At 42.7% G+C, this 18,525-nt stretch overlaps 1 protein-coding gene across 2 annotated transcripts; it reads left to right on the top strand.

Annotated features, from left to right (window-relative positions):
- The first annotated feature begins 320 nt into the window (after positions 1 to 320).
- Positions 321 to 7,902, top strand: KLF10 (KLF transcription factor 10). Of its 2 annotated transcripts, none has more exons than XM_070748161.1 (4): positions 321 to 690; positions 4,741 to 4,977; positions 5,129 to 6,047; positions 6,569 to 7,902. In XM_070748161.1, exons 1-4 carry the CDS (start codon positions 655 to 657, stop codon positions 6,826 to 6,828), a joined length of 1,452 nt encoding a protein of 483 aa, XP_070604262.1. In that variant the 5' UTR covers positions 321 to 654; the 3' UTR covers positions 6,829 to 7,902. The 2 variants fall into 2 exon arrangements, with proteins under 2 accessions (XP_070604262.1, XP_070604263.1); XM_070748162.1 differs by lacking the exon at positions 321 to 690 and adding an exon at positions 2,543 to 2,911.
- The last annotated feature ends 10,623 nt before the right edge of the window (positions 7,903 to 18,525 follow it).

The raw sequence follows: 18,525 nt of genomic DNA, 5'->3' as shown, positions 1-18,525 counted from the left end.
AACCGAGTTTGGAGCGGTTTACATTAAGTTTGTATCTGTTGTGTGCTCGTGTATTGTTTTGGTTGAAGCTGAATGGCGCAAGACACCGACCACCTCCAAACCGTTTTAAAAACTGCAGTCCAGAAAGATTTCTTCCTCCCCCGACCTGGTGGGCGTCTTTCCGGAAGAGACCCAGCACGGCTCTTTCGCTATGAAGCAAACGCTCTTCCCTGCCCACCTCGCTTCTCCCACAGGAACCCGGGGAAGGGACGGGAAAGGGGGTGGGGAAGGGACGTGACACTGACTCAGCCAACAAGAGGGACTTACCCAAGAGCCGCGCTGGGACACGCCGCCGGGTTCTGTACACGCAGGAGTGACTCCCTCTTCACGCTGCCGGGCAGCCGCTGATCACGCGTGACCCCCCGCTCGCCCATTGGCCCGAGCTTCACACACCTTTGAAGGTGATTGGCCGGTCTCGCGCCCGCCTCCGCCGACGCTACAGCCCGGGGAGACACTACCTGAATGGGGAGCTGCCCGCGAACAAAAAGAGAAAAATAAAGGCAGCGCCAAAGCAGAAATCGCCCGAGGCGGGGAGGGGGACGGTGCTTGTCAACAACCGCATTTCAGCCCGCTCCGTCCACCGCCAAACGCTGAAGGCTTTTTGCCGTCAGAGCCATGCTCAATTTTGGAGAGCCTGCTTTCCAGCACACCGTAAGTACAGATCTGGGCTGCTGGAGGCGCGGGGTGGGGGGATATATCGCTTATCGAGGCAGATAAATAAATAAGCCCTTGTCTTGGGTGTGGAAAGAGGTGCGAAAAGCTGGTCAATTCAGAAAAGCAGCTCAGGGAAAAAAGGGTATATATACAGTATATGCTTCCGTGCGAGGCGTGTAAAAGGAAACTGATTTTCGGGGGTGGGAGGGAGCGCCAGCTACCCCTTCGGAGGGGACAGGGAGGGGGCATGCACGCCAGACCCACAGGAATGGGGAGTCTGCAGGGTTGGACCTCCAGGATGAATGCGCGATTATTAAAAGTCGTCTAATTTTTGAGGAAGGCGAGCAAAAATGGGGGGGCGCAATGGAAAGGCGCTCAAACGTTGCTAGGTAACCGCCTGGAATTGGCAAAGGAATCCCAAGCAAACTTTGCTGGGAATTGGGAGATTTTGGAGTCTCCAAGGGGGTGAATGGAGCCTCTCAAGGGTGGAGACGCAGGGGGACAATTGGTCAGAAAGGGAGAGCTCCAAGGGGTCAAAGGAGAGCCCTTGGAGGACGTGAGGGAAATGTATTTATTTATTGGATTTCTATGCCGCCCTATTCCTCAGACTCGGGGCGGCTCACAACAAAAGTGAATGTATAACATAGAAATCTACCATTAAAACATACTAAAAACCAACCCATTTCTTTTTTGAAAAAAGAAATAGGTGCCTTGCATTGTAGGGCAGTTAGGGTTGGACTGGGCGGGACCCCGGGAGGGACGGGGGGAAGGCGCTCGGCTGGGAAGCTTAGCTCAGAGTCCGTTTGGAGTGAGCGGCATATAAATAAAGAAAATAAATTTAAGCAGTGGCCGGGCCTGTGGGGTTGGGGGTCAGCGGCGAGACGTGACGGTTGCTTGGAAAGGCTGCTCCGGAAAGCGAAGGCGGGTGAATGACGGCAGCCTCGCCTCTTAGGAAGCAGTCGAGGCACGGCAAGGATGAAAGTTGCTGAAAATAGCCTCGGCCAAAAAAAAAAAGGGGGGGGGGAGGGAAGGACCGTGAAATCCAAGCGAGAAACCGGAAAGCGAAGAGGGGAAGCCGGGGGCGGCTCTCTGTGGCTTTAGACGGGAAAGGTCGAAATGGGTCAGGAAGCGCCACTCCCGGATGGCCGAGAGACGCCTCAGGAAGAGAGTCGCCCTGGGCGGAGGCGGCCAGCGGGGGGGTCGTCATGGGGGGTGGGGGAAGGGCGGGAGGAAAGCCTCCCTCACAAGTCCGCCTCATCTTCTTGGGAGCGGATTTGGCGGGAATGTTCGCCCCCTCAGAGCGGCCCCTTCCCCCATCAGCCCTAGGGGGTGGGGTGTCCTGCGCTCGTGCGAGTTGGCAGCTTCAACCGTCCGGCGCCTTTTCGCGCCTCCTCACGAAAGTGAGCCCCCTCCGCTTTCCTCCCCCCTCCCCCGCGGTTGTGGAGCCAATCGGGCTAGCGCGGGAAGGTGGTGGTGGTGGGCGGCGGGGCAGCTGAGGCGAAGCTTCTGCCCGTCGCGCCCTGGTATTGTAACCTTGCTGGGAAGGCGGGATGCCGCCGTGCCTGCCAACCCGCCCACCCGCCTTTGCCTCTAGGCGTGGGAGCGACTTGCGGATGGCGAGGGGGGCGGGGTGAGGAGAAGGAGGAGTGAGAGAGGAGGCCGCCGAGAAAGTGGGTGAAAGGTCGCCCCGCGGCAAAGCCCAGTTCACGTTCCCCCGCCGCTGAGGAGCAGCCCCCGATCACGCTTTGTTCACATGTCTCCGCCCAGCTTTTTTACGGGGCGCGGAGAGCCAATCGCAGCCCGCGCTGCCTGCCCCGAGGAGCCAATGGGGGAAGGATAGGGGCCGCCCTGGGGAAGAGGAGGGAGGGGGGGTAGGCGAGCTGTTCGAAGGGCCGGGTGAGTCACGTCTGAGGCGCTCTGAGGTGAACGTGGCTCGCTTCCAAGATCCGGCTGCCGGGGCGAGGAACTCCCTGGCCTCCATTCCCTCCCCCCTGCAGCCCCACTCCCGAAAGCCTGACTTGCTCAGCGGCCTCTGCTGGCAACCTGACTCCCTCCGGAGTTTCCAATTTGAAAATAAGTCTTTCCGCCCGCCCAGACGCTGAGGCTTTGCAGAAGGAAGGCGGGCGTCTGAGCCTTTCAGTCTCGGTGAAATCCTGATTATAAACTTTGCAACTTTGTGGTCTTCAACGGCCAGAATTCAGGATCCTCGGGCGATAATGTAGGGACTCCCGCTTGTATTCTTTAAATACAAACGCTTGTATTCTTTAATGCAAGCCCCCGCTTTGGCACAAGTTTCTTTGTGTTTTACTACAAGCTTCAGGAATTAAGTTTTATTTTATTTATGTATTTATTTATTTTGTCCAATACAAATTGAAAGTTAAAGAGAATAAAAACATTTAGTAGTAAATATCAGGGAAAGCACAGAAGAAAAGATATGAGAATAGAATATGTCAATAAAGAATAGAGCAAAAGATATATGAATGGAAGAAAAGATATATAAGATATAGGAGTTGCCATCAGACGGACCATTTGCAGTCAAATCTAGTACCTTCTGTTTAAATTTTTAAAAAAACGTTTATATAAAATGCCCTTTTAACAAAGGGCATAACAGCATGTTAGCAATAGCACTTTTTAACAGAGCCAGCATATTGGGTCCTCTTTACCCACCTCGGATTAGCAGCAACCTTGCAGTGACTGAGGCATATAGTCTTACCTTGCCCCTTTACTATTCAGTGCTTTTCTAAATGGAAGTGCCAAAGCACATGTCTGATTATTGAGTTGCTTCCCTTCTCTAAAAGCTTTGTTGTTGCTTGTATCCTAAGTATTGATTCTTTCCTCAATGCTTATTTGACCATTACGATAATAATTAAGTGTTGTACCTTATGATTATGACAAATGTATCTTTTTAAATGTACACAGAGAGTATATAATCACACTTGGCTAATAAAGAGTTTCATTCTATTCCATTCTATTCTATTGAGGAGGGAGGGGTTGGACTAGATAACCTATAAGGTCCCTTCCAACTCAAATAAATAAATAAATTTTGGGAGTTGAAGTCCATAGGTCTTAAAGCTACAAGTTTGAGGACCACTGAATTATATTGGGGGGGGGGGTTGCCTGAAAAGGAAAGCAATTGACAAGTCTTACAAATGGAATTCTGGTTGCATTTAAAGACAGTTTCTCAACTGCAGCAGCCTTTAAATACGTGTGGACTTTGATTCCCAGAATTGCCAATGTTGATATAGGCTGCTTTGAGATGAACCAAACACAAAATGTAGAGTTGAACAACCAACAATTGAAATATTATTTATTTAATTTATTAATTAGATTTCTGTGCCGCCGTTCTCCGCAGACTCAGGGCGGCTCACAACAAAAATAAATACAATAATCTGTAGAATTACAGTATGGGACTGCAAACTATTGTTTGAGGGTGGCCAAAAAAGTTGAACGTTATGTTGTTGCATTTATTTAAGCAATTGTTGTGGCTGCTCATGGTAGCATTGCAAAGAATAAGACCACTACACAACAATGCAATTTGTTAAAGTAACTGAAAATGTTACAAATACCCAAGATCTGAAAACATTCATATTCACACTCCTTCACAAAACTCTAAGCCTTGGTCAAACAAGTCAGCTGGTGTGGTTCACTTAGCTTTCAGGCTCAGGGGTACAACTAAGTCTTCAATACCGTGTGAAAGACTTAAACATTGGGTTGTTGGTTCAGTGGCCTACTTTAAATTTAACAGCCTGGCTAAGGAATTGTCTAAATATTCTGCAATGAAAGGGATTAATTTAACTTCCTGATAGTGTTGATTTTAAAGAAAGTAGATTGATAATGTTAGGTTATGTTACTATAATTATACATCCTAAAATTTTATTTGGTTGATAGAAAAATAAATTTGGACTGGAGCTTACTGTTGTTCTTTTTTCATTTTCGTGACTTTTTGGCAGGTTTTGCATTTTTAATCAGTTTAGCTGAGCAACATCTTTGGGTTACTTACTAACTGAAAAATGGTTCATTCTCTCCCCCCCCCCTTTTTTTTTTTAGGGAGAGGGAATGGAGATGATTTCTAAAAAACAATGCCTCAGGAAGTGTTATTGGAACTATCCCAATGAAAAGAGTGCTTTTGAAGCAGTGGAAGCTCTCATGTCCATGAGTTGCAGTTGGAAGTCAGACTTCAAAAAATATGCCGATCGGAGACCCATGACACCGGCTTCAGATACATCTGAGGAGTTTGAAGACAACTTGCTACCTCCTGCTGATTTTCGTACAATACCAGCTTTTGTAAGTTTTAGCTTGTTATAAATTACTAATTTACAGCTTTGTGCTCTGCTTAGTTTATTAGCACTTATTCTAAGATAAGCATCTTAACTAAAATGTACAGAAATTCAACTCCTCATAAATAACTCACTCCTCTTTGCTTTGTTTTGTTCAGTGTTTAACTCCACCCTACAGCCCTTCTGCTGACCTTGAAATGTCTCAAGCAGTCCATCCAGCAGCATCAGCGCCACCTTGTGTACAGAACAGGCCACATCCAGACCTTTCGGATCCAGTCTTTACAGCATCTCCTAAAGAGACCCAAAATGTCCCAGTGCCAAGAACATTGACAGCTCAGGCAACCAGCGTCATTCGCCATACAGCAGATGTTCAGCTTTGCAGTAGCATAACCTGTCCAGTCAGAACAGACCATGTTAGGAAATATGATCATAACATTGGGGAAGCAAACCAGAATGGCAGTACAAAATTGCATTCAAAAGACAATATAGAAGAAAAACAAAATTTATCTCATAAAAGCATATTGCTGAATACTGCATTTTCTGAAGATAAGCTGTCAGCCATTAAAGAGTTGAAAAGTCCATTACAGGCCACCAGCCCAGTGCCTTTCCCACAGACTGTACTTGATACTTCTCCATCTGTCTCTCGGGCTTCACAGGTAGCCCCTCCGTCTTCTGTGCAACTAGCTGGAGTCTCTTCTATGCCACTGGTTTGCCAGATGGTTCCATTGTCGGCTAACAACTCTGTTGTGACAGCAATAGTATCTAACACTCCTTGTGGTCCATTGCCATCCAACCTTTGTCATCCAATGGTCCTCATGGGAACTCAAGTTCCCAAAGCAGCAGTTATGTTTGTGGTGCCACAGACTGTTGTGCAGAATGCCAAGGCTCCTTTGACCAGTCTTCCCAACACCAGACTGTCTCCTATTGCTCCTGCTCCAGGCTTGACCCCTCCTGCCACAAAGATCACTCCATCTGCTGACTCTCTCAGAACAAGAAGCCACGTCTGTAACTACCTGGGTTGTGGAAAAACATATTTCAAAAGCTCCCATTTAAAGGCACATGTTAGAACACATACAGGTAAGTTGTGGAATTGTCTAGTGTGAAAATTTTTACATGAACTTCTCAACATTAACATGATGGGGAGAATTGCTGTTATTCACCTATGCAACTCTTTCCAAATGTTTTGGTCTATATGTTTTTGTGAGAAACCAAATAAGGAAAGTATCACTTCAAGATAAGGAACAGGTCAGATTTATAATTTGAAAGTTAGATTTCTTCTGCTCAATAAAACGGCTAATGTCAACCTTCACAGATTGTTACTAAAGTGTCAATTTAACATAAAGAAGATGGATTAAATTAATTAAATGGAGACATTAATTATAATTTGTATTCTTATTATATGGAACTGTAAGAATGTAGTAGGTACCATATAAAATTTTGCTTGGATTATGATAGGATTACCATTATTGGTTTTAAAAAAGTTTTTTCTATTTATTTATAAATGGATACAGAAATAATTTTATTATCTGAGCTTAATAAAGGTTTTTATCCTGCTAATAAACCCCCCCCTGCCATTAATGATTCATTTTTAATTTTAGGAGAAAAGCCATTCAGCTGTAGTTGGAAAGGCTGCGAGAGGAGATTTGCCCGCTCTGATGAACTATCTCGTCATCGCAGAACACATACAGGAGAGAAAAAATTTGCCTGCCCAATGTGTAGTCGACGATTCATGAGGAGTGACCATTTAACAAAACATGCACGCCGCCATTTGTCAGCCAAAAAATTACCAAACTGGCAAATGGAAGTGAGCAAGCTAAATGATATTGTTGCACCACATACTTCTGTGGCTGATCAATGAAATAACTTCATCTAAAGAGGCTGTTTAGCTTTTTTCCCCCCAGTGTACGACTGATACCAATGGTAGTGTGAAAAAAACATTGCAGAATAAGTCTGTGGGTTCTACGCTATCAGGTTGGCATAGCATTGAAACAGAGGCAGTGGCTACCTGAATACCTTGGCTGTGATATATAGGGTAGCAGGCATTTTTGGAGAAAAGAGATACGGAAATGTCAATGACAGTTCTGGAAAGAGCTATTCCTATGTCCTCTGCATCCGAGTATAAACTAGAGAAAGATGCAGATATTAGGATGTGGGAATGTTTTCAACGCTGTTGCAAACAAAATGCAGAATATCTGTTTATGGTACATAATCAGGGATAAATTCCAGTAATATTAGAATGCTGAAAATGTTAAGTAGAAATACTTGCTGTTTTCTCAGTTGTGAATGATGATGGGAATGTGGTTACCAACTTCCTGAGATTAGGTGTTTATATATCTTCATTTCCTGGTATATAGAGTATTTAGCAATTCTGTATAACTTAAGTATATCATTGAGAAAGTGGTATCATATGGCTGGATTATTCTAAAGACAAATTTTTACTACTTTGAAAGTATCACTGTTAGTACTATTAGCTGTACTTCAGCATTTTTTGTAACTTGTGTGTTAAGTTGTGTGTTTCTTTTATACATTTAAATTTCTATATCATTGATACAGTGCACTTTGTTTAAAGGATAATTTAAGAGTTACAAAAGCTTTATTTTCCAGGAAGAACAAAAGCAGTGTGTTCTATGTTACTTCCTGAAATTTCTCTAAAATAGATTACAATAGATTGATCTTTATATGTTTTAGATATAATTTAAAATGACATTGAATTGGAAAATGATGGATTGCTTATGAAGCAAAGACAGTGAAATCAGCAGTCCAAAATCAACAGTGATTTTGCCATCATTTTTTCAATTCTCTTTACTATACTGAATAAATATAAAATTATACAGAGTATTGTAATATCTATTTTGTGACTACTTAAGATTTTGCACAAGATTTCCTATGTACTTTATACTTGTTTACAATAAATGTAATTTTCTTTAATATAGCATGTGTTCTGTGTTTTTAATATTTTATTTTTTTAAAGAATGACATTAAAATTAAGTGTGCCACATTATTTGAAGTATTTGTCACTTAGTGATCTTTTGTAAATAACTAATTTAAAATGGGTTTTTGCATGCTTGCTTCTAACAATGACCTCTAAATTCTCCTTTGAGCTTGAGCACTTAGAATAATGGGATATAAGTGTAATATCATTTTCCTGAAAATAAGATCTAGCATGTTTTTATATGTGCACCTAATATAAAACCTGCCTCCCAAAATAAGCCCTAGAAGCTGAACCACCGCCTGCCCATTCCATCTGATTTCTCATGGTGAGGCGGCCACAAGGTGACACTGAGAGGTGGGGCTTCCCCCTGTGCTCTGCACCAGCTCACCTCAAGGCTCCTGCAGCCAGGCCATCTATATGTTGTGAGCTGCCCCGAGTCCACAGAGAGGGACAGCATACAAGTCCAATTAATAAATAATACATACATCTATGCCCCAAGACCTCCCTCGCAGCCATTTACAGCGGGAGCCCACGTGGCTACTGGCCCACTTCTGCTTGTTTGTGGCTGCAGTGGAGCACGAGGCGGAGTGGTGTGTTGGTGATGTGGCCATGGATACGAGGCGAGGCAAGTGTCGGGGTGTGGATGACCTTGCTATGGGTAGGCTGGTGCAGGGCATATAGGGCATCGCCACCCTCGCCCCGTGGATGTGGCACCGGCAACTCACTTGGCCTCCTCCGTTGAAACTGCGAGCAAGCATAAGTGGGCTAACCGCCAACGTGGGGCTGCTGGGAGAGAAGTCAGGCAAATATAGGGGTGTGGGTAGCCTGGCTGCAGGGGTCCCGAGTTAAGAGGGGGCTTGGGGCAGCTCCACCTCCCCTGCTTTACGGTGGTGGCACTGGCGCATCGCACAGCCTGCCTCTGCAAACAAGCAGAAGTGGGCCTCCCATACAGGGGGGAAAAATAAGACATCCTCCTGAAAATAAGCCCTAGTGCTTATTTTGGGGCTCAAAACAAAATAAGACTAGGTCTTATTTTCAGGAAAACACTGGTAGTAAGCCACTCACGGTTACCTTGAGGTAAAATGAATGTCCTATAAGTTTTATAAATAAATAATAAAAGGTATCTAGCATCAAATAACATGGTGTAAGTTGATAGAATGACAAAAATAGAGGTATGGTGCAAACTGTTTTTTGTACATCTGTATGATGTCACGACATATGTCCAAAAGGGGCAAGGTAGTGTTGTGATCTACCAAATAAATTTTATTTATTTATTTATTTATTCATTCATTCATTCATTCATTCATTCATTCATTCATTCATTCATTCAATTTTTTAATGCCGCCCTTCTCCTTAGACTCAGGGCGGCTTACAACATGTTAGCATTAGCACTTTTTAACAGAGCCTGCGTATTGCCCCCACAATCCGGGTCCTCATTTTACCCACCTCGGAAGGATGGAAGGCTGAGTCAACCTTGAGCCAGTGATGAGATTTGAACCGCTAACCTGCAGATCTAGCAGTCAGCTTTAGTGGCCTGCAGTACAGCACTCTACCTGCTGCACCACCCCGGCTCATTATTAAAATGAATATATTTTAATAAAAGTTACATGAATTGTAGCATAGGAGTCTTCGGAGAGGGGCGGCACACAAATCTAATAAATTATTATTATAAATTATTGTTACATTATTTTTTCACATGATCACCATTCGGTTCAGTACTGCACTCTACCCACTGTGCCACCTCGGCTCATTAGTTAATTAATATTTCTATGCCACCCAACTCACTAGGGACTCAGGGCGCCTCACAACAAACAAGAAGATGAATCAGTATAAAAATGTTTCAATTTTAAATAATTGCAACCATCCATACATTCATGGGCCGATCTCGCTAGTCATCCCCCTGAGGCCTGTCGGGAAAGCCAGGTAAGTCTCTACAGCTTTCCGGAAGGCCAATAAAGTGGAGGTAGTGTAGATCTCAGGAGGTAACTGATTCCAGAGAGTTGGGGCTACCACAGAGAAGGCTCTCCCTCGCAGATCTGTCAGCCGACACTGTTTAGCTGACGGGACCTGAAGAAGACCAACCTTGTGGGATCTTACCGGTTGCTGGGAGGCATGGGGTAGAATGTCCAGCTTGCCATGTTCTATACTAGTTGTAGCCTCCAAATATTGTTTGATGGCAGCGCCACGTATTGCATGTCTAGGTATGGTTGCCCTATTATGAGCTCACGGTTATAGACACAAAGTATTTATTTATTTATTTATTTATTTATTTACTTACTTACTAATTTATTTATTTATTTATTTATTATTTCTGTGCCGCCCAGTCCCGAAGGGACTGCCGCTCAGACACTATACTTTTCCGCCCACCCCCCCAAAAAAAATTAGAGGGAACACTGCCAGGGGCAGCTCGCCCCTGATTTGGGCATGTGGCTATCAGCATGGCCTCCCAGACCACGAATGGTTACGATTGGCACACAGGATTTAACAGTGCGCTCTTAGCCACAGCTGTCCCTTGCTCTTCAAATAAGAGCTGTAAGCCTAGCAAAAGTCCCAGACTGTGGACCACCTGTCAAGAGAATCAGAGATGGAATTTCCCTGGAACTGGTAATCCCAGAAACCCAACACTACTTTGTCTCGGGATGATTCAGTCCCTGTCTTTCTCTCCCCCATCCAGACCCTGATCTCTTGAAGAACTGGGTCGCCGCCTTATTGCCTGTTCAGCCTGGGAATGAGAGATAGAACTGGGGGTCCTCAGCATAGTAGATGATTAGATTAGATTTGATTAGATTTATTGGATTTATATGCCGCCCCTCTCCGCAAACTCGGGGCGGTTCACAACAATGGTAAAAACAATACATAATAACAAATCCAATACCCACCAATCCAATTGCAATTTTAAGCTAAAAAATTCATAAAAAACAACCCCAGAATATTAAAAAACAAGCACACAATCAATCTAACACCAAAACAACATGGGCAAGGGGCAGATGTTTCAGTTCCCCCATGCCTGACGGCAGAGGTGGGTTTTAAGGAGTTTGTGAAAGGCAAGGAGGGTGGGGGCAATCCTAATCTCAGGGGGGAGCTGGTTCCAGAGGGTCGGAGCCACCACAGAGAAGGCTCTTCCCCTGGGTCCCGCCAGATGACATTGTTTAGTCAACAGGACCCGGAGAAGGCCAACTCTGTGGGACCGAACCGGTCGCTGGGATTCGTGCGGCAGAAGGCGGTCCCGAAGGTATTCTGGTCCGGTGCCATGAAGGGCTTTATAGGTCATAACCAACACTTTGAATTGTGACCGGAAACTGATCGGCAACCAATGCAGACTGTGGAGTGTTGGAGTAACATGGGCATACTTAGAGAAGCCTATAATTGCTCTCGCAGCTGCATTCTGCACGATCTGAAGTTTCCGAACACTTTTCAAAGGTAGCCCCATGTAGAGAGCGTGATCCTGAATCCTGTGCTGATAGATGGTTTCCCCCAGTGGTTTTGTGTTTGAGGGTAATCCAGAAAGTAAGGTTACAAGATTTTTTTAAAATACAAAGAATTTATTATTCATTTTATTTTATTAATTCGATTTTTACGCCGCCCTTCTCCTTAGACTCATGATAGCAATAGCACTTTTTAACAGAGGCAGTCTATCGCCCCCAACGATCTGGGTCCTCATTTTACCCACCTCGGAAGGATGGAAGGCTGAGTCAACCTTGAGCCGGTGATGAGATTTGAACCACTGACCTACAGATCTACAGTCAGCTTCAATGGCCTGCAATACAGCACTCTACCAGCTGCGCCACCCCGGCTCATTATTAGAATGAATATATTTTAATAAAAGTTACATGAATTGTAGCATAGGAGTCTTTGAAGAGGGGCGGCATACAAATCTTATAAATTATTATTATAAATTATTGTTACATTATTTTTCTACATGATCACCATTCGGTTCAATATTGCCCACAAGATATTGCCCACAAGTATTGCCCACAAGATCATATGCTGCAACGTCCTGCCTGTCGGCGACTACTTCAGCTTCAACCACAACAACACAAGAGCACACAACAGATTTAAACTTAATATTAACTGCTCCAAACTTGACTGTAAAAAATATGACTTCAGTAACCGAGTTGTCGAAGCGTGGAACTCATTACCAGACTCCATAGTGTCATCCCCAAACCCCCAACACTTTACCCTTAGATTATCTACGGTTGACCTATCCAGATTCCTAAGAGGTCAGTAAGGGGCAAGTACAAGTGCACTTGAGTGCCTTCCGTCCCCTGTCCTATTGCTCTCCTATATCTCCTATACCTTTCTTCTATTCCTATATCTCTTCTTCTATTCTTTCATTGATATGTTCTATTCCTATATCTTCTCTTCTATTATTTCCTAGATATATTTTACTATGAGTATCTCCTCTATAACTTTCATCATGTACTATGTGTATATAGATATATACCCACTAAAACCCTCATTGTGTATTGGACAAAATAAATAAATAAAATAAAATACATAAATACATTTTATCATCTGTCGGATGTGTTTTTTGACACCTGTGTCATAGAAGTCTCCCACTGCCTTTTTCAGCCAATTCATCACTTCGATGTTCACATCGTCATCGTCGGGAAAGTGTTTTCCATCAAGGTGTTCCTCCAATTTAGTGAACATAGGATAGTCACTGGGTGCAAGATGTCCTGACATTACGTCCTCTCCATAAACTGAAACAATTTTGCGATGAATCGCAGCAGCATTCATGCCCTTAGCGTATTACAGCGCATACTTCACACTTGGGAAACAGAATGAGGATGCTCATCTCTAACCTTCACCACAATGCTGGTCGATGATCTACTGACCACTGGCACCACTGATTTCCCACTACACGATAGTAATACCAACTTTCAAGGCAAAAGTTGCCTGTTGCCGGCACTCCCAGAACACTCCCGGTAACTGTTGTGGTTAGCTCTGGCCCAGCTCCTGCCCAAGGACTGTGGATGTGGGGGAGACATCCACATGCTGCAGGCCTGTTTTGCCCTCGGTGGAATCTGCTGATGAAGGCTCCTCTGACCAAGAAGACATGAGTGACAGGGAGGAGGAGAGTGTGGCAGACAGCTCAGAAGGAGATCAATTATCCAGTTCCTCCTTGATTCAGAACAAGAGTTAATGATACAGCCACACATGCGGAGAGCGATGCATAGGCAACAACAACTGAGAGATTATTATCAAAGAAAATGAGGCCATCTGTGGTTGGGTGGGGCTGTGGTAATTAGTGAGGCTGCTATAAATAGCAGCCTGTGAGTTTGGCCATTGTGGAGGATTATCTGATCGTTGTGTTTCGTGCCTGCTTTGCTGACTTTGATGTTTGTTTGCTGATTTTCCCCCGCTTTGAAACTAAACCAGGGCAAAGTGTGTTTCACTTTGTGAAAGAAGAAGGACTGTGAATTGCCTCACAGCTGCAAGCTAAGTATCACAGAACTGATAAGGGACTTGTACAAATTACCAGTTTTGACAAGTGCTTTTTGCTATACAAAAAGAGGGCTTCATTTATTTGCATTTTTTGCTATAAAGAACATTGTTTTGAATTTTCAAACGTGTGTGTGTCTGAAATTGTATCTGTGCATTTTTGGGAGGATTCTACCAGAGAGCCCGACAGAACAGTAACCGGCATGGGCAAGCATGTGTCCAGTGGGCAGGAGGGCACACATCACCATGAGATTTGGCTTATGAGTATGCTCCAGAAGTGAAATCTTGTGTAAGGATGCATGCACGAGCGAAATTTTGGCAATTTTCGCTGATATTTTTGCTTCCACACATGCGTCAAAGCAACAAATCGACAAAAATCAACAACATCTCACTCACCCGTGCATTCTCATGCAAAATTTCACTTCCGCGGAAGCCAAATCTTGTGCCGACGCAAGCACGCACATACCAGTCAGCTAGAACTGTGTGCCCAACTCCATTTTCGCTACTGGGACGTTGTATTGCCCTGCGCCAACTGCAACCCGCTACTTCAGTATCACATCAGATACATGTACAATTAGCACAGGTGCCCCCCAAGGCTGTGTACTCTCACCACTTCTCTTCTCTCTATACACTAATGACTGCATCTCAAACGATCCATCTGTTAAACTACTGAAGTTTGCAGATGATACAACAGTGATCGGACTCATTCGACACAACGATGAATCCGCAAACAGATGGGAGGTTGAACAACTATCCTTGTGGTATGACCAGAACAATCTAGAACTGAACACACTCAAAACCGTAGAAATTGTGGTAGACTTTAAGAGAAACCCTTCCACCCTCCCACCTCTCACAATACTAGACAACAGAGTATCAACAGTAGAGACCTTCAAATTTCTAGGCTCTATCATATCTCAAGACCTAAAATGGTCACCTAACATCAAAAACATCATCAAAAAAGCACAACAAAGAATGTTCTTTCTGCACCAGCTCAGGAAGCTCAAACTGCCCAAGGAGCTGCTGATACAGTTCTACAGAGGAATCATTGAGTCTGTCATCTGCACCTCTATAACTGTCTGGTTTGGTGCTGCAACCCAACAGGATCGACACAGACTTCAGAGGATAATCAGAGCTGCAGAAAAAACAATTGCTGCCAACCTGCCTTCCATTGAGGACCTGTATACTGCACAAATCAAAAAGAGGGCAGGGAAAATATTTACTGACCCCTCACATCCTGGACACAAATTGTTTCACCTCCTACCCTCAAAACGTCGCTACAGAGCACTGCACACCAAGACAAGTAGACACAAGAACAATTTTTTTCCGAACGCCATCACTCTACTAAACAAATAATTCCCTCAACGCTATCAGACTTTCTACTAAATCTGCACTTCTATTCTATTAGTTTTTCTCATCATCCCTTTCACCCATTTCCTCCCATGTTGACTGTATGACTGTAACTTGTTGCTTATATCCTAAGATTTTTATTCATATTGCTTCTTCATTGCTTATTTGACCCCTATGACAATCATTAAGTATTGTACCATATGATTCTTGACAAATGTATATTTTATTTTATGTACGCTGAGAGCGTATGCACCAAGACAAATTCCTTGTGTGTCCAATCACACTTGGCCAATAAAAATTCTATTCTATTCTATTCTATTCTATTCAACTTCCCCGGGAACATTCCCCGCGAGAGCTACATGTTTTGTAACCTTACTTTCCTGATAACCCTCATAGATGTTAAAAAGAAGTAGTGAGAGAAACAATCCATTGAGTAGAAGTCTCTGGATAGATATAACCTCTCCCACCCACCCTCACTTCCTGGAACCATTTCTTCAGATGAAAAGCAAACGTCTTTGGGATATAAGCCCTTGAACGGGACCATTGTGCTGTTTCTGAATCAGAAATCTCATATTTTAAATATTCCAAATACTTGAACTTTGGAAATCTAAGAGTCATATATCAAAATGCATCATTAGCAGGTTTGTAGGGTTATTTTTAAAATGTTCAGACATGTTGACACATGACAAATATAAATATCTTACAAGGGCAGTTCTGCATTTGGTATGCTGTGAGGCTTATAAGTAACACGGAATTGGCAAGCATCAAAGTTGACCCAGCCAATTACAAATTCTTCTGAAATTTTATGTTTTCCAAAATCAATCCCTGGTTTTCATGGTCAAATATTTAGCTTGTGGAGGGTGTCTGTCCTTTTCATCCAGCAATGTATGATTTTTAAAATGTTTTCAATTCTCCACAATTTATTATAGTTTAATTAAAGCAGGCATTGTAGGTTTTCATGTACTCCACCAAATTCCTTGGATTCATAATTTGTTCTGACCTATGACTGGGTGTAAACTCATATAATTTTTGTATGTTCAATAAATCAGATCAGTGTAATTCTTTCTTGTGAAAGTCATTATAGTTTTAAGCAAATCTTAGTGAACTAGTATATTATATTTTTAAAAAACCAACCCCAAATTGTGGTTTATACAATTCAATAAAACTGAAAGGAAATAATATTTGTTAGCTGGGTGGTTTTCTTTGTTGTTTTGCAGATTAATGAGGACTAGTATATTGCCCAGTTTACTATCACTTTGTGGCTAGATTCCCGTTTTCTTAAAATACGGTAGAGAAAATTACTGTGATATTAAATAGAAAAATGTAGCATGCCTCCTAAATTCATTTTAATATATCTATTTAAGTGTAAACCATACATCTATTCTTAAATAAAAATACCAGTAATCACCATGCTAGTATTATTGTCTCAGTAATGTCATTACAATATACACTGCTCAAAAAATTAAGGGAACACTCAAATAGCACATCATAGATCTGAATGAATGAACTATTCTCACATTCACAGCATGTGAAATTGATTGTCAATCAGTGTTGCTTCCTAAGTGGACAGTTTGATTTCACAGAAGTTTCATTTACTTGGAGTTATATTGTGTTGTTTAAGTGTTCCCTTTATTTTTTTTGAGCAGTGTAGAAAATATTGGTGCAACAGCTGACAGTTGCTAAAGTATCTTGGATCAAAACCAAGGTTCTTCTTAAAGAAAGAATCTAATTACTAGTTCCCTGAAGGTGGAAAGGAAATCTAGCTGCAAAACAGGTGTTAATTTGAGAGGTCACTGGCAAGACTGAATCTATAGTCATAATAAGCCAGTCTGAGGGGAAACCTAACATGAAGCAACACTACAAAGATAATGCCTTGGTAAGGCCACACATGGAATACAATGTTCCCTCGATTTTCGCAGGTTTGAACTTCGCGAATAGCCTATACCACGGTTTTTCAAAAAATTAATTAAAAAATACTTCGCGGGTTTTTTCTATACCACGGTTTTTCCTGCCCAATGACGTCATACGTCATCGCCAAACTAATATTTTTTTGCACATAAATAACCAAAAAAAAAATATTGTTAATAAATAATTATGTTTATAAATATCAGAATCATTAAATGTCTTATTCAAAGGTGAGTACCAGTAATAATGATGAGTAAATGGTTGTTAAGGGAATGGGAAATGGTAATTTAGGGATTTAAAGTGTTAAGGGAAAGCTTGTGATACTGTTCATAGCCAAAAATGGTGTATTTACTTCCGCATCTCTACTTCACGGAAATTCGACTTTCGCAGGTGGTCTCGGAACGCATCCCCCGCGAAAATCAAGGGAACACTGTACTGCATTCAGTTTTGGTCACCACGATGCAAAAAGGATCTTCCCCAGGCCTATATAGTTTATGTATGGTATGTTGTGTGTATGCTTTTTAACTTATGGGTTTTTAGTTTTTTAAATACTAGATTTGCATTTTTCAACTATTGCTGTGAGCCGCCCCGAATCTACGGAGAGGGGCGGCATAGAAATTTAATAAATAATAGAAACATAGAAGACTGACGGCAAAAAAAGACCTCATGATCCATCTAGTCTGCCCTTATACTATTTTTTGTATTTTATTTTAGGATGGATCTATGCTTATCCCAGGCATGTTTAAATTCAGTTACTGTGGATTTACCAACAACGTCTGCTGGAAGTTTGTTCCAAGGATCTACTACTCTTTCAGTAAAACAATATTTTCTTATGTTTCTTTAGATCTTTCCCCCAACTAACTTCAGATTGTGTCCCCTTGTTCTTGTGTTCACTTTCCTATTAAAAACACTTCCCTCCTGGACCTTATTTAACCCTTTGACATATTTAAATGTTTCGATCATGTCCCCCCTTTCCCTTCTGTCCTCCAGACTATACAGATTGAGTTCATTAAGTCTTTCCTGATACGTTTTATGCTTAAGACCTTCCACCATTCTTATAGCCGGTCTTTGGACCCGTTCAATTTTGTCAATATCTTTTTGTAGGTGAGGTCTCCAGAACTGAACACAGTACAGTATTCCAAATGTGGTCTCATAATACAGTATTTTATAATAATAAAATAATAATAATGTTTAGACTCTAGAAAGAGTACAGAGAAGATCAACAAAGGTGATTAGGGGTCTGGAGGCTAAAACATATGAAGAATGGTTGCAGGAACTGTGCATGGCTAGTTTAATGAAAAGAAGGACCAGGGGAGACTTGATAGTAGTGTTCCAATATCTGAGGGGTTGCCACAAAGAAGAGGGAGTCAGGCCATTCTCCAAAGCACCTGAAGGTAGGACAAGAAGCAATGGGTGGGAACTAATCATGGAGAGAAGCAACTTAGAACTAAGGAGAAATGGAACAGCTTGCCTCCAGAAGTTGTGAATGCTCCAACATTAGAAGTTTTAAAGAAAATGTTGGATAAACATTTGTCTGAAGTAGTGTAGGGTTTCCTGCCTAAGCACGGAGTTGGACTAGAAGACTGCAGTTTAATGTTTCCAAATGTAAAATAATGCACTTGGGGAAAAGGAATCCTCAATCTGAGTATTGTATTGGCAGTTCTGTGTTAGCAAAAACTTCAGAAGAGAAGGATTTAGGGGTAGTGATTTCTGACAGTCTCAAAATGGGTGAGCAGTGCAGTCAGGCGGTAGGGAAAGCAAGTAGGATGCTTGGCTGCATAGCTAGAGGCATAACAAGCAGGAAGAGGGAGATTATGATCCCGCTATATAGAGTGCTGGTGAGACCACATTTGGAATACTGTGTTCAGTTCTGGAGACTTCACCTACAAAAAGATATTGACAAAATTGAACGGGTCCAAAGACGGG

The sequence above is a fragment of the Erythrolamprus reginae genome, chromosome 3, assembly GCF_031021105.1.
Source record: "Erythrolamprus reginae isolate rEryReg1 chromosome 3, rEryReg1.hap1, whole genome shotgun sequence".
Classification (NCBI taxonomy): domain Eukaryota; kingdom Metazoa; phylum Chordata; class Lepidosauria; order Squamata; family Dipsadidae; genus Erythrolamprus; species Erythrolamprus reginae.
This window is presented reverse-complemented; position numbering and strand designations above follow the sequence as displayed.

What these genes read in the sequence shown, in the direction of transcription:
- KLF10 (XM_070748161.1), top strand. Translation starts at nt 655, where the DNA reads ATGCTCAATTTTGGAGAGCCTGCTTTCCAGCACACC. An exon ending in AGCCTGCTTTCCAGCACACC is followed by an intron (nt 691 to 4,740) that starts GTAAGTACAGAT and finishes TTTTTTTTTTAG; the next exon opens with GGAGAGGGAATGGAGATGAT. An exon ending in ACATGTTAGAACACATACAG is followed by an intron (nt 6,048 to 6,568) that starts GTAAGTTGTGGA and finishes TTTTAATTTTAG; the next exon opens with GAGAAAAGCCATTCAGCTGT.